This window comes from Zea mays, chromosome 2, assembly GCF_902167145.1.
Source record: "Zea mays cultivar B73 chromosome 2, Zm-B73-REFERENCE-NAM-5.0, whole genome shotgun sequence".
NCBI lineage: Eukaryota > Viridiplantae > Streptophyta > Magnoliopsida > Poales > Poaceae > Zea > Zea mays.
Window position 1 is genome coordinate 40,422,592 of NC_050097.1, and position 14,637 is coordinate 40,437,228.

The 14,637-nt window shown below is 43.4% G+C and overlaps 1 protein-coding gene and 1 pseudogene across 1 annotated transcript; both read left to right on the forward strand.

Moving 5' to 3' along the window:
* The first annotated feature begins 2,180 nt into the window (after positions 1–2,180).
* On the forward strand, positions 2,181–5,942 carry LOC109944495 (uncharacterized; annotated as a pseudogene).
* On the forward strand, positions 3,418–4,795 carry LOC109944159 (uncharacterized). Its single transcript, XM_035965255.1, has 2 exons — positions 3,418–3,921; positions 4,005–4,795. Exons 1-2 carry the CDS (start codon positions 3,421–3,423, stop codon positions 4,695–4,697), a joined length of 1,194 nt encoding a protein of 397 aa, XP_035821148.1. The 5' UTR covers positions 3,418–3,420; the 3' UTR covers positions 4,698–4,795.
* Positions 5,943–14,637: the final 8,695 nt, after the last annotated feature.

Here is a 14,637-nt window from a genome sequence, read left to right on the forward strand (position 1 = left end):
TCGCGTAGATTATTTTTACGCAGTGTATTCTTATGTTTGGTGTGATGTTAATTTTATCTATACCATGTTTGTTTGCATTGCTACGACTAGCGCGAGGACACGTGTCATCTGAAAAGCAAGTTGGTACCTGGAATCTCAAGTGCCAGGCAAGTTGTGCCCTTGATCACTTCTTTTTACCCACTCATGTTCTAATTAATCATAATGATCTGCATAGGTTAATTTTGATGGGACCCAATAGGTTACCCTAGTTTGATTATCTTTATACCTTGTTTACCACTGAACTTTTTGGGTAGTACTTGCTAGTGCTTTATGTGGTTTTGGGTATGAAAATACATTATTCATGATCACACTTTTATTATCTGTTTATTATTACTGTTCATGATAAGATCATTATGTTAATTGGAACATGGAGCGACCACCCGGGAATACAGTTCTACCACAAGGGTTTAATGGGACGTCCTTGGCTGATTAATTAGGAAAGCTAGTGGAAGACTACCTTACCCGAAAGGGGCAAGGGCAGTAGGGGAGTGGTCAGTGTAGGGAGGCCCTCGGGAGGATTTTGCTGCGATGGCGGTCCTGCAAGGGATCCCTGCATTGGAGCTTCCTATAAACTGTAGCGGGTTTTCTGAAGCTAGTGGAACTTTGTAAAGGCCTCGTAGTGTTACCCTACCTCGCCTCCTCGGTAGAGGTGTATGGGAAGTCGCGATCCCTTGGCAGATGGGTAACATGACTTGTGGGTAAAGATGCGCAACCTCTGCAGAGTGTAAAACTGGTATACTAGCCGTGCTCACGGTCATGAGCAGCTCGGACCCTCACATGATTAATTATGGAACTAAATTCAATTTGTCATATGCATTGCATCGCAGGTGATGTTGTTACTTTTGTTCTACTATTGGGTTGGTATTTACTTATAATTAATAATTGCTAATAAAATTTTGACCAACTTTAAAAGCAATGCTCAGCTCTAACCATCCTCTTTGGTAAGCCTTACACTTCACATGAGCTCCCGCCTTTGGCGAGTTCATGCACATTATTCCCCACAACTTGTTGAGCGATGAACGTATGTGAGCTCACTCTTGCTGTCTCACACCCCCCCACAGGTCAAGAACAGGTACCGCAGGATGAGGCGCTTGGAGGATGCTGCGATGTGTTCGTGAGAGGTCTAGGCCGTCGTCTCCCAGTCAACTTTGGGTTGCTAGATCGTTTCCTCATATGATGTAATTCTTTAATTATTTTGTATAGAACTCCTGTTATATAGTAAAGATGTGACATTCGATCCTGTGCCACTATGCATCATATGTGTGAGACTTGGTCCCAGCACACCTGGTGTTTATGTTCGCGCCCGGGCTTTGGACCCCTAAAACCCGGGTGTGACAGTTTCTCTAAAAGAGCCGGAGCCATTTTACAATTCGTTTGGCAAAACAACTTTTCATGTATTTTTTCGAAAGATGTATGAGGAGGACGTTGGAAGAGCCAGTAGAAGCCACGTTTTTTGTGCTATGACTCCTAGCAATAAAATGGCTCTGGCTCTCGAAGGGCTCTCGACGGGAAGTTGTTTTTTTTTATCGTTTAGCAGAGCTTCATGTTGAGCCCGAGATGGAGCCATCGAAAGAGCTATGCCAAAGAGGCTCCTAGTCTCCCTTTTGTACTGGATAATAGGAGCAAAAAAAATCTGCATCTTGCCATTCTCAACCTGCTCATCACTCTTTAACCTATCAAGAAACACTTTAGGCTTCGTTCGTTTCTGCCAAACCAGGCCAGGTTGAGGCTGGATTGGAGCCCAATCCAGATTATATTCCAAGCCCAGGAAAAAAATCCAGATTCTAATTTATTTTTGTTCGGTTAAGTCCACTGGATTTCAAGCCCATGGGTTTGGGATTTTTTTTGGCCAGAGACGGTCCTGGATTGGAGCCAAGGCTGCAAGGGTCTGGAACAAATCCTGTGAGACCGTGAGACCCAGGAGCGGTGGCGGCGGAAGAAGACGAGCCATCCTCCCCGCCGCCGGCGACCTCTACTCGCTGGCGAGCTTCTCTCCGGTAGGATCCCTTCTCTTTCGTTACATCTGCTCTCTGTCTCTCTTTTGTTCGGCGTTGGACACGCACACCCAGCACCGCGCGCTGGGATCTGCTCTCTGCTGGCACAAGAAGAAGAAGAGAGGGAGGAAGGCGGAGGAGGAGGCCAAGGCCGAGGTGCAAGCAGACCGTCCCAGGGCCAGCCGGGGGCGCGACCGCCGTCACCAAGAAGAAGAAGCTCGTGGAGTTCTCCTGATCGTGATTACCTCCCTTGTTCTTCACGGCCTCGCCGTCGAGCATGCCGCCCTTGTTCTCCACACTTAGTCCTCACCACCAGACCAAATCGCAGCCACGCTCGAGCTCAAGTCCCGCCGCCGACGTCGCTATCTGCGCCCCAGAACCCGTATTTCCCTCCGCTGCCTTCCGATCTATCACTCCTCCCCATGTGGGAGAAAAAGCGCCGCTCCTGTCGTTGCCGCATCAACCGCCTCTCGTCCTTGCCGCCGCGCGCAACATCCTCTCCGACCGGGGCTTCTCCTTCGCGGTGCCCTCGCGCGCTGCCTCCAAGATTAGTGGCTGGCTGCTAACCCTTTGCTTGCCTCCACCTTTCTCTCTCTCTCTGAGATACTTTTAGACAGTCGATGCTAGCGAGTGGTGGTCCTGCGTTGTGTGGTCTCGTCATGGTTTGGGCAAATGGGCATGGCGGTCGGCAGGATGCTTATTACACCTGCATCACGCACCGAGCGAATCTCTTCTCCCCTTCTTTAACTAGCAGTGCTAACAGACGATATTATGGCACTAAGCTCAGCACCGAGTGAACCTGAATGTCTGAAAAAAGAACGGTTTTCAGACAACAATTGGGCAATGAACTTTATAAGCATATTGCATATAATATGCCTCACGTACCACTAGCTTCTTCTCTCTCTCTCTACACCGCAGGGTAGCTTAGCTTCTGTACAAATCCGCCTGATAACTTCTTTGCTTGCTTGCTAATGAAATTAGATTGTAGAGAAATGTGTAGGTCCATACAGATTATTTGCTTGCTGTGTGGTATAACCCCAATGGAATTAGATTGTACAAATCTGCACTTATTTGCTTGCTTGCTTGCTAATGTGCATATACAATTTATTTGTAATGCATTCTCTCAGTCTTGTGTGCTACTAGTAACTAGTATATGGAATATGTTCTTACTGATGCTTATATGAACCAAATAATTTATTTATTTTCAGATTGTCCCTGCTCCAGCAAGAGTAGGCGAGGACGAGCCTCCCCCATCCTGGGTGTTGGTGCCTGACTCATTTTATCAAGGTACTAGCCAAAACCTAAAGAAACTGAATTATATGAACTGCATAACTAGCTTTAGTAATTAGTTTTCTTTATTTCTCTTGATGTTATTTTTAGTTTTGCTATGGACATGAGCAATAGAGATCACCTTAGGAGGAGGGAGGAGGATGATGATGACCTCTTCCTTTTGATTCTCCCTTCCCTACATCTCTTGGGCTATCTTGGACGTAGTAAAAAGAAATTGAGGCATACATCAGCGCTGACCGGGGAGGAAAAGGTTCGAGAGCTACTTGAAGGTCATATCAAGAACTGCAGGGTATCATTTAGAATGGAACCTTACATTTTTAAATCCTTGGCCAACTATCTTAGAATGGAAGGATTGGTTAAAGATACAAGAATCAAAGTTGAGGAAAAACTTGGCTTCTTCCTATACATGATTAGCCACAATGCAACATTTGAAGATCTCCAAGTCTTTTTTGGTCATAGCAATGATACATTTCACCGTGTCATCAAACATTTCTTCGACATTGTTATCCCTGGCCTTAGCATGCGGTTCCTAAAGCCTCCTTCCAATCAAGTTCATCCTAAAATTCATGGAGACAACCGATTTTATCCATACTTCAAGGTGACTTCTTTTAACTCTTATGTGTCCATCTTAGAACATCCTCAATATTAGATCTTAGAAGATCGTTTCTTTTTTTTTTGCAGAATTGCATAGGTTCAATAGATGGAACCCATGTTCCAGTATCAATGTCACCCGATCAAGCCGCACCATTCAGGAATAGAAAAGGGACCCTTAGCCAAAACGTGATGGTTGTGTGTGATTTTAACCTTAACATAACTTATGTGTCAGTCGAATGGGAAGGATCAGCAACAGATTCAATGGTTCTTAGATCTGCAATGAACAATGTTATAGGAAAGTTTGAAGTACCTTCTGGGAAGTACTACCTAGTAGATGGTGGTTATGCCAATACAGCTTCCTTTATTGCACCATATCGTGGGGTTAGATATCACCTGAAAGAGTTTGGCCATGGTCATCGAAGGCCTCAAAATCACAAAGAGTTATTCAACCATCGCCATGCTGTTTTAAGAAATCATGTAGAGAGGGCTTTGGGTGTCATAAAGAAGAGATTTCCAATCCTCAAAGTTGCTACCCTTCACAAAATGGAAAATCAAGCAAAAATACCTATTGCTGCTGCAGTCCTCCATAACTTAATTCGGTCACATAATGGTGATGAGAGATGGCTAGAAAATGATCAAGGAAATATCAACCCGCAAAGTTTTGTCAGCCTACCCAATAGTGACCATGGAAATGATGAAGGGAATATGGAAGGGAATAACTTAAGAGATATGATAGCTTATCATATGTGGGCAGATTATGAGCAACGTAGAAATCAGTGAATCATTTCTGTAATGGATATTGTGTAATCAATAAATGTCATTTCTGTAATGGATATTTTGTAATGGATATTTTGTGATCAAGGAATTATTGTGTTTTTTTACTATGACCATAAAAGTAGAAATGATGTTCATAGTTTCTTTTTTGCTGGTGATTCTCTATAATAGATATGATGTTCACAAGAGGTTCTCCCAAAATTTTGATGTTATCTAAAGCTGCTCAAAAGAAGGTTTCTCCTAAAGCTTCTACATCAAAGAAGTGTGGAGGTACATGTTATTTAATATAAAATCTTGTACATGTTATTCTTATTGTGTTTCAAATGATTAATTGTCCCTCATATTTTTTTGAAATTTAGGTGGTGTTCAGAGAGCAGCATGGAATTCTGAATTGGAGAAGAGCCTCGTTGATTTGTTGTTTGAGCACAATGTACCTCCATATAGGGCTCAAAATGGCTGGAGTCCAGATGCTTGGAACAAAATTGTTACTGAATTCAACAAGAAGCATGAGTATGTCACATTCAACAAGATCCAAATTCAGGAGAAGGAGAGGGAATTGAAAAGGGATTACAAGATGTTGAAAGAGGCTAGAAAGCAAAGTGGTGTTTCCTGGAATGAGAAACGATGCATGATTGTTGCTGATCCACCAATATGGGAAAACATCATAAAAGTAAGTTTTTGACTCTAGCTTTATAATTGTGAACTTATCATAAAGTAGTTTAGGAACTTACTTTTTTACAATGTTTTATCAGTCATTTCCTAGGGCCAAGAAATTTCAAAAGAAGTCTTTCCCTCTCTTTGATGCTCTTGGGGAACTATATGATGGGCACATTGCTCAAGGGACCTGGAACATAACATCTACACAGCTACCACAAGAATGGAACACAATTTCAAATGAAGAAGAACAAGTGAACACCACAAGAATGGATGAGGAAGGCATTATTCAACAACAACCACAAGAGGAGGATTCAAGATTGGAACAAGATGAAGATCCTATAATTGAAAGGACTGAACAGAGGTCTACTGCAACGAGAAGGTCTACTGCATCAACAATCAATCAAGATAAGGAAGCAAAGAGGATGAAGAAGGATTCTTTGGAAGGACTTGTTGGGAGATATCTAGATCTAAAATCAAAACAAGTTGAGGATGAGGTTACACAAATGGCGAAAGGAAAAGAATCTGCTCAATTTTAGTGTTGATGAACCAGAAACTGCCCTCCTGTGGTTAAGACAGAAGATTGATAAGCTCTAAGGTAAGTATAATCTACTATTTTATTTTACTTTGAAGTAAATAGATTCAACTTTTTTACTTTGCTACTATTTTATTTTATTTTTCATTTTTTTTCTCTTTGAAGCAATGTACGCAGTTCTATGTAAGTAAAAGTATATACATGGAACTTTGCATGTGTACTGTGTGTATGCTTGTAGAAGTAGGCATAAATAGGGTCATAGAAAATGTGCTAACAAGATATCAGTTCAACATATTCACATCGGCATTATACTGATCAGCGTAAATATGTCTTCAGTACGTCTGTTTGTTTTGGTGGCACGAGATATCGTCTATGTAAACAGAAATAATAAATGTATAAGTAATCATATGCTTAATTAAACTTTCAATTCGTTAACAACAACTGGACCACTAATATTAACTTGTACGGAATCCTTGATGTAAAGAGAGATAATAAATGTATGAGCACCCGTGTGTTAACTAAATTTTTATTTCACTGTGATTAGTTGCTTGTTCAGTTTTTCTTTCTGCATAAATTTCATTTTTTATCTGTTGATTTCTGCTTTTGATTCCTTATTTAAACTTTGCAGACAGGAAATATTGGTCATATGGAGACAGTTCTGCACAGCATTCTGAGTCTGCATGTGCCAGTATGAGCTATATATATGTTGCATTTCTCCATGTTTGGGCTCAGCATGTAATAGAACTGAAGGAAGGTTGTTGCAAGACTTGTATGGCATACTTAAATTTCTGGATAAAATCTAGCTTATACTAAGTCTATTACATGCTTAAATTTTTGAAAAAAATGTATCGAGAATTGGATGGAATGCTTAAATTTCTAGAGAAATGACATGTTTTATGCTTAAATTTTGGAGAAATGACATGTTTTATGCTTAAATGTTGTTGATTTTATTGGCTTTTGTTGGTATTTAAGTTTAGAATTTAATCCATATGGAATAAACGAACAAACGTAGTTATTTGGGTTTTGGGATATAATCCATATGGCATAAACGAACAAACATTGGTTGATTGGGTTTTGGGATTTAATCCCACAAGGGATTGGGTGAAAGTCTTGGATTCACCCAATCCATGTGGGGGAAAAAATCAACCCGGGAAATAATCCCAGATTGCCGAACAAGGCCTTATAGATTTTTTGTCAAATATTTCATGTTTGTGGAATTGCGGTGTATATATATGCCATGTAGATGCCCATGACATGGCGGGTTGTTCCTCCGGGCAAAGGCTATGTTTCATGTTTGCGGTATGGGCATCGACCAGCTTTGGTGATGGAACATTGACGAGATTTTTAGGCTGACCATGCTGGGCCAGTTCTGTTATGGTGCCGCCTAGTATTCCTATTCGGACCTGTTGTGCGGCGTGGGCGTGGACATTTTAGTAAAGGACGCCATGTACATGTACCAGATGGGTCATGTGCATTACAGGTGTGCACTGATGGCGACCGTTCAGTGCGATTATTATGTGACAATCTCCGAGATGGCGGAGGAGGCTTAGTTACACCGGTCTGCTAATACGTACGTAATTGGCTAGACGAGTATAAATTGTATATACTCTATCCGTCCTAATTTATAATCCATTTAATCTTTTTTTACCAAGTTTAACCGAATCATCTTATTCACACGATTAATTGACATCACAAGCCAAATCCCATAATAAGCATGTCGTAGAAACCATATTAAATATACACTCCAACAAGCCATAGCTTCACTAGAGTTGTTCTCTGTGAATCTCCCACGGAAAATGAGCACAAGAGCCCCTCACAGTGATGATCGGACCGGATGACTATCTTCAATAGACACTCAACGATCCCACGAACTCTGAGCCATGTGTAGGCGATGATAATCGCCAACAGTAATAAGAGTAGAACCAACCCAATATGCTCAACTACCTGTCGAAAGATGCAATAACGATATGAGATGCACTAGGAGCTCTTTAATCTCATTCAAAAGATAAATTACAAGATGTAGGTGATTGAAGTGTGTTTCTCTAGCTCCAAGAGGTGTTATTAAGTGTAAGCAGTGAAGGGATGCTAGCCAAGACCGACCAAGGGGTCTGTTTGTAGCCCCAACTTGAAATCTATCTGTTACCTCTTGAAGGGTTGAAATTGGGGCAATGGACATATCCGATGTACCACCATTTCCAACACCAAACACATCTAGTGCCTATCCAATGGCTATATTCTCAACTGCTATAAACTAACTAGTCGTTAATTGTGTTAGGTATCCGATGCACTATCAGACATGCCATCGAACACATTCGGTGTTAATTGAGCCTAAGTATCCATTTTACATGCTCTTTGAGTGTCCTGCCTGATATAGTATTCGGTGCCACATCGGACAGGCCTGGTGTACTATACAATCGAAGTGCATGTTTGGCATGCTCTTTGAGTATCTTGTCTTGTGTGCCATCTTATGCCTCACTAGACATTTATGATGCATCATATCTGGTACACGTCGAACATCACTATTGTCGGTGTTTCGAACCTCGCTCCGACAAGTAAATTTATTGTACGTGTTCCGGGCTCCGGACGGTGTACGGGGAGGGCGCAAGATTTATACTAGTTCGGGCAGAACATCGCTACTTCCAGTCATCGGTGGCTTGCGCTACCGACACCATTGATGATCAAAGCTCGTAGTATGGGTTATAAGCGAGCGAGAGAGGTAGAAGAGGCTCCCAAGTCTTTTATTCGTGGTGGAGTTGGTTATATAGTGTAGTCCTAGCTAAGTCTTGGCATGTGAAGATGAGCCTATCAACAATATGCATTGCATTCTGTGCTGGGCGGGTGCCTTGCTCTAGTGACGGGAACTAATTTGTCACTTTGCTTGTTGCCTGCGCCCCTGCTATGTCGCTTTATATCTTGTCTTGTGCTTCTTTCGTTTCTTTTTAGTTATCGCTGAATAGTTCAATTTTGCACTATCCAGCGATAATTAAAACGAAACGGGGAGAGTATCTATTTAGGGTAGGCGCGGATGGAATGGTAGATACGGGGTCTTTGATTGCGTACTTACATTAATCTACCTGTGGATTATTTCCAATTCACATGCATGTGCTTGAAGCTCAAGTTAATCTCAAACAGCAGCGGATTATGAATACAAGCGAAACAACGAAGCGTACTTGATTGCTTAAACTTTAGCTTCGGGCTTAAATTCCGTATAAACAAATACACTCTCCAGCAGTCTGGCAACTTGTGAAATTCCACTCCTACCCACATTGTTTTTTAGAAGGGGATCCTATTTCTGTTTTTAATTATAGGAGCCGTGTGGCCGTACCGTTTGTAGCTAGGGAAAGGTGCATGCACGAGTCCGGTAGTGGGTGGGTGCGCGTGACGCCGCTGCGTAGCAATTTTCTACTTCTTCCTCCCCTCCTCGACGTGACCCAATATTGTATTGTAGTATTGACACCCATGGTCGACCACTGCGATTAGCGTTTTTATTGGCACCGTCTGGAGTCTTAGTTTAGTTAATTCATCACGTCCCGTCGTCGGCCTACTAGCTTTGATCATTTCCCTGTGCCTTTTTTCCGCCCGGTTTCACTTCTTTGAATTTGAATGACGCGTCGTCGTCTGGGCCGTCCAGTGTAATCATTATTAATCTGGGCTTCGGGGTAAAATAATTGGAATGAATATTTAACCTTCAAAAATCTAAGAAGCCTCTCGAGAGAGGCCCAACATGCACGCAATATATTTACATGTATAATATACACGTACTAGTTGCTTGTCACTTCATGGATGGATTGGCTTGTGCCGACTTCCAAGGACAAATCCCACGCATGTGGGGTCTCTGGGGCAGTACGAACGACGTACAGTACAGTATACGTGCAATGTCTGATACATGTGCGTACAGATGCATATGGACGCGTGATTGCTTCAGCTGGATCCGCCAGACGATCTTCTCAGAGGTTACACGCGCGATACGTACGCACTACGTACGTATAAACACAATGGCTGGAAATAACGAATAAAAAATAAAGGTTTGTATGAACTAGGTAGTAGCTTAATTGTAGCTTACTTGGTCGTTATTGGGTTCCATGTAGTGAAAACACGTAGATCCATGTAATCATAGCTAGGTCTTTGTAGAATTGCATGGGGGGTACTTGTACTTCTGTCAGTTTAAAATAACATATTCATTCAGTTTAATGGTAATGGGTTTTGTTAATCTTAGAGTCGGGGTAACATGTGCGTCCATGCATGTGTTCATAAATCTTATTTTTGAGTCTCTATTATGTATTCTCTTCTCCCAAGATAATTAACATTTTGTTTTTTTTTTAAAAAAAGGGGCATGTATCCACGTTTACGTCCCCTTCTCCAAGAATTATATCTCTATTTAGGTCTTGTTTGTTTCGGATTATAATCTCTCTAGATTATATAATCTAGCGCAAATAATCCAGCAGGGTAAACAAACACCTAAATTATGGACCCAGTTTATATAATCTAAAGCTCAGATTATGATAATCTCATAATCTCCTTAAGAGTAGCTTATTTGAGATTATTTTTTGCAAAAGACCCACTACCCATGGTTATGTAAATAAAAATTACAGTATATGTCATCCTTCTTTCCTCATCTAATACACGATCAGATTCTCCATTGTGCCTCTCGCTGCCAATCTCTTTTACCGCGCTAGCAGTTCGTCACGACGCCTCTTGCTTTTCCTAGTGATAGAATGTCATAATTGTACTAAATATCAAATAAACAAACAAGGATATTGTTGTCTTGTTCGTGTATTATAATCTAGACAAATTATCGCGTCGCTGCTAGCAGTTCATCGTGAATAATCTACATTTGTATAATCTAGATTACCAAACAGATACATGTAGATTATAATCTAGACTGATTATATAAGCTACAAGCTGAAACAAACAGCCCTAGCAAAGCTGCATGCACTCGTTCGTATTAGGTGGCGATGTCTATACTTGTCCAAATGGGCCATCTTGTGCCCTCGCACTATAGAGGCCCGACATGAGCTCGGTTCGACCCACTTGGAACCGTGCCCGGGCCGGTCCGGCACGATCACAACGTCGTGTTTGGGCAAATTGGCCGACCCACAGTGTAGACATGGGCCCGGTAGACCCAATTAAGGGGCAGCCCAGCAACGACCCGTCAGGGTATATACTCGGCCGCCACCCCCAGCCCCCATTCTCGAGCGAACCCTAAACCTAATCCCCTTCTCCTCTCTTGTCTCTCTCACGTAGTCCTTCTCTCTCGTCCTCTCCGCTCTGCTCGACTGTTCGCCCCCCAATCCGAGGCATACGTCGGCGATATTGTGTCGGCTATCGATGATCAGACGCTCTGGTGACCGGTGCTCTAGTCCTCCTCCTCTCTCATATCCCCTCCGACGAGCCACGACCCTCTCGGTAACCCTAATCCTCGATCTGGTTGCTCTGGTGTTCGTGTCTCCTCTTGTTACATTGTTTCCTCGTCGGCCTCGTAGCCTCATCAGTGGATCTGGTCCTCCGGCATGCAGGTTTAGATCTAGTAGGGATTAGGGTTCTTTTGATTTTGTTTGTTGTTCTTGAGTCCTTCGTTTCTCACTGTACAATTTATCTCTCTCCCGCTCCTCTCTGCTTATCTTCTACCTCGTGGAGGACGTTGACCATCGGGCTGGTGTACTTCTTCAGTGCTAGCAAATATCTTGGAGTCAATATTAATACTTAAACGGTACACTTAGTTGCTTGCCAAAGCACGATAATGCATGACTCAAGAGATAACGGGTGTCTGCTATAGACTGAAAGGGAAATGTGCCCTTGGGCCATTTCTAAGTATTTTGGTGATTAAGTGACCAACACAAATCGTTATGTGTTAAACTATGCCAAATGGTGGATAAAGTGCAAATCAATACAAAGGTATGATTCTAGACTCAGTATATCGATTTTTGTGTACTAACATATTTGTCTAAGTGCTAGAATCAGAGAAAAGAAAAATAGAAAAGACTTGGCTCGAGCAGCCAAGACTCTACTCAGTCTGGGTGCACCGGACTGTCCGGTGCGCCAGGCTGGCTCTGGTGAAACGGCCGCTCTCGGGAACTGAACGGCGGCGTACGGCTAAAAATCATCGGACTGTCCGGTGGTGCACCGGACTGTCCGGTGAGCCAACGGTCGGCCGCGCAATCCGCGCGTGACGTGTGGCCGGGCCAACGGTCTGAAGGGGGCACCGGACTGTCCGGCGGTGCGCCAGGCTGGCTCTAGTGAAAAGGCTGCTCTCGGGAACTGAATGGCGGCGTACGGCTAAAAATCACCGGACTGTCCGGTGGTGCACCGGACTATCCGGTGAGCCAACGGTCGGTCGCGCAATCCGCGCGTGACGCGTGGCCGGGCCAACGGTCTAAAGGGGGCACCGGACTGTCCGGTGTGCACCGGACAGTGTCCGGTGCGCCAACGGCTCCAAATCGTCAACGGTCGGCTGCGCCAGAACAGGAAAGAAATCTGCACCGGACAGTGTCCGGTGCACCAGTCGACAGAAGGCAAGAATTACCTTCCTGGATTGCTCTCAACGGCTCCTAGCTACCTTGGGGCTATAAAAGGGACCCCTAGGCGCATGAAGGAGAACACCAAGCATTCTTTGATCATCTCTTAGCACCAAGACATCTCTCTGGCGCATTTGATTCATTGTGGTAGCAATTTGAGCTCCTCTTGAGTTGAGAACTCCGTGTGTGATCTTAGAGCTTAAGTTGCGACTTGTGTGCGTGTTTGTGCTTGTGTTTTGAGGCTTGTGTGTGTTGCTCTTCCTACTCTTACATCTGTGTTTCTTTGTGATCATCTCATTGTAAGGGCGAGAGGCTCCAAGTTGTGGAGATTCCTCGCAAACGGGAAAGAGTAAAGGAAAAAGAACATCGTGGTATTCGAGTTAATCATTGGATCACTTGAAAGGAGTTGAGTGCAACTCTCATCCATTGGGACGCCACAATGTGGACTAGGCAAGTGTTGTACTTGGCCGAACCACGGGATAAATCTATGTGTCTCTTGTGCTTGTTCTCACTGTGTCAATTGTGATTCACAAGAGCTCTCCTTAGCCACTTGATTTCATTGTGCTAACACTTAATCAAGTTTGTGGCTTTAAGTTTCAAGTTTTTACAGGATCACCTATTCACCCCCCTCTAGGTGCTCTCAATTGGTATCAGAGCCGTTCTCTTCACGAAAGGGACTAATCGCCCGAAGAGATGGATCCTAAGGGAAAGGGGATGGTGGTCAACGATAAGGAGAAGGAGTCCATCTTCAACGAGCCGAGGGACGACAAAGCCACTAACTCCGGCTCGAGTCAAAAGAAGAAGGACGGGAAGAAGAAGAGGCGGATCAAGAAGATAGTCTACTACGACAGCGACGAGTCTTCCTCTTCCCAAAAGGACGACGAATACGAGGAGAAAAAGAAAACGGTTAACTCGAACTTTTGTTTCGATTATTCTCGAAATCCGCAAAGTTCCAATGCTCATTTACTTTCCATTCCACTTGGTAAACCTCCTCACTTTGATGGAGAAGACTACGGATTTTGGAGTCACAAAATGCGTAGTCACTTGTTCTCTCTCCATCCAAGCATATGGGAGATAGTAGAAAATGGAATGCAATTTGATAGTACGGATAGTCCCATATTTATCAATGAACAAATTCACAAAAATGCACAAGCTACTACTGTGTTGTTAGCATCATTGTGCAGGGAAGAATATCATAAGGTGAGCGGCTTGGATAACGCCAAGCAAATCTGGGACACCCTCAAGATCTCGCATGAGAGGAACGACGTCACCATGCTCACCAAGATGGAGTTGGTGGAAGGTGAACTAGGAAGATTCGCGATGATCAGGGGGAGGAGCCAACTCAAACCCACAACAGGCTCAAGACCCTGGTCAACAAAATAAGGAGCTATGGAAGCACGAGATGGACGGACCACGACGTCGTCAGGCTTATGCTAAGGTCCTTCACCATCCTTGATCCGCATCTTGTAAACTCTATTCGTGAGAATCCTAGGTTCAACAAGATGACGCCCGAGGAGATACTTGGAAAGTTCGTAAGCGGGCGAATGATGATTAAGGAGGCGAGATATGTTGATGAGGCGTTAAATGGCCCAATCCACGAGCCTCAAACCATTGCTCTAAAAGCAACAAGTAGCCGGGAGGCGCTACCTAGCAAGGTGGCGCAAGTTGAGGCGGCCAGGCTAAATGAAGATGAAATGGCCCTCATCATCAAGCACTTCAAGACGGCGCTCAAAGGTCGCAAGGAGCATCCCAACAAAAGCAAGACGAAGGGGAAGCGCTCCTGCTTCAAGTGTGGTAAGTTTGGTCACTTTATTGCTAACTGTCCTGATAATGATAGTGACCAGGATTAGGAAAAGAAGAGGGAAAAGAAGAAGACTTACAAGAAAGTGAAGGGCGAGGCACACCTTGGCAAAGAGTGGGACTCGGATTGCTCTTCATCCGACGACGAAGGACTTGCCGCCTCGGCCTTCAACAAATCATCCCTCTTCCCCAACGAGCATCACACCTGCCTCATGGCAAAGGAAAAGAAGGTATGCACTAGGGATACTATTACATACGTTTCTTCAAGTGATGATGAATCTAGCAATGATGAAATAGACTATGCAAGTTTATTCAAAGGTTTAGATAGAACTAAAATTGATAAAATCAATGAATTAATTGATGCTTTGAATGACAAGAATAGATTGTTAGAAAAGCAAGAGGATCTTTTGTATGAAGAGCATGATAAATTTGTAGATGTCCA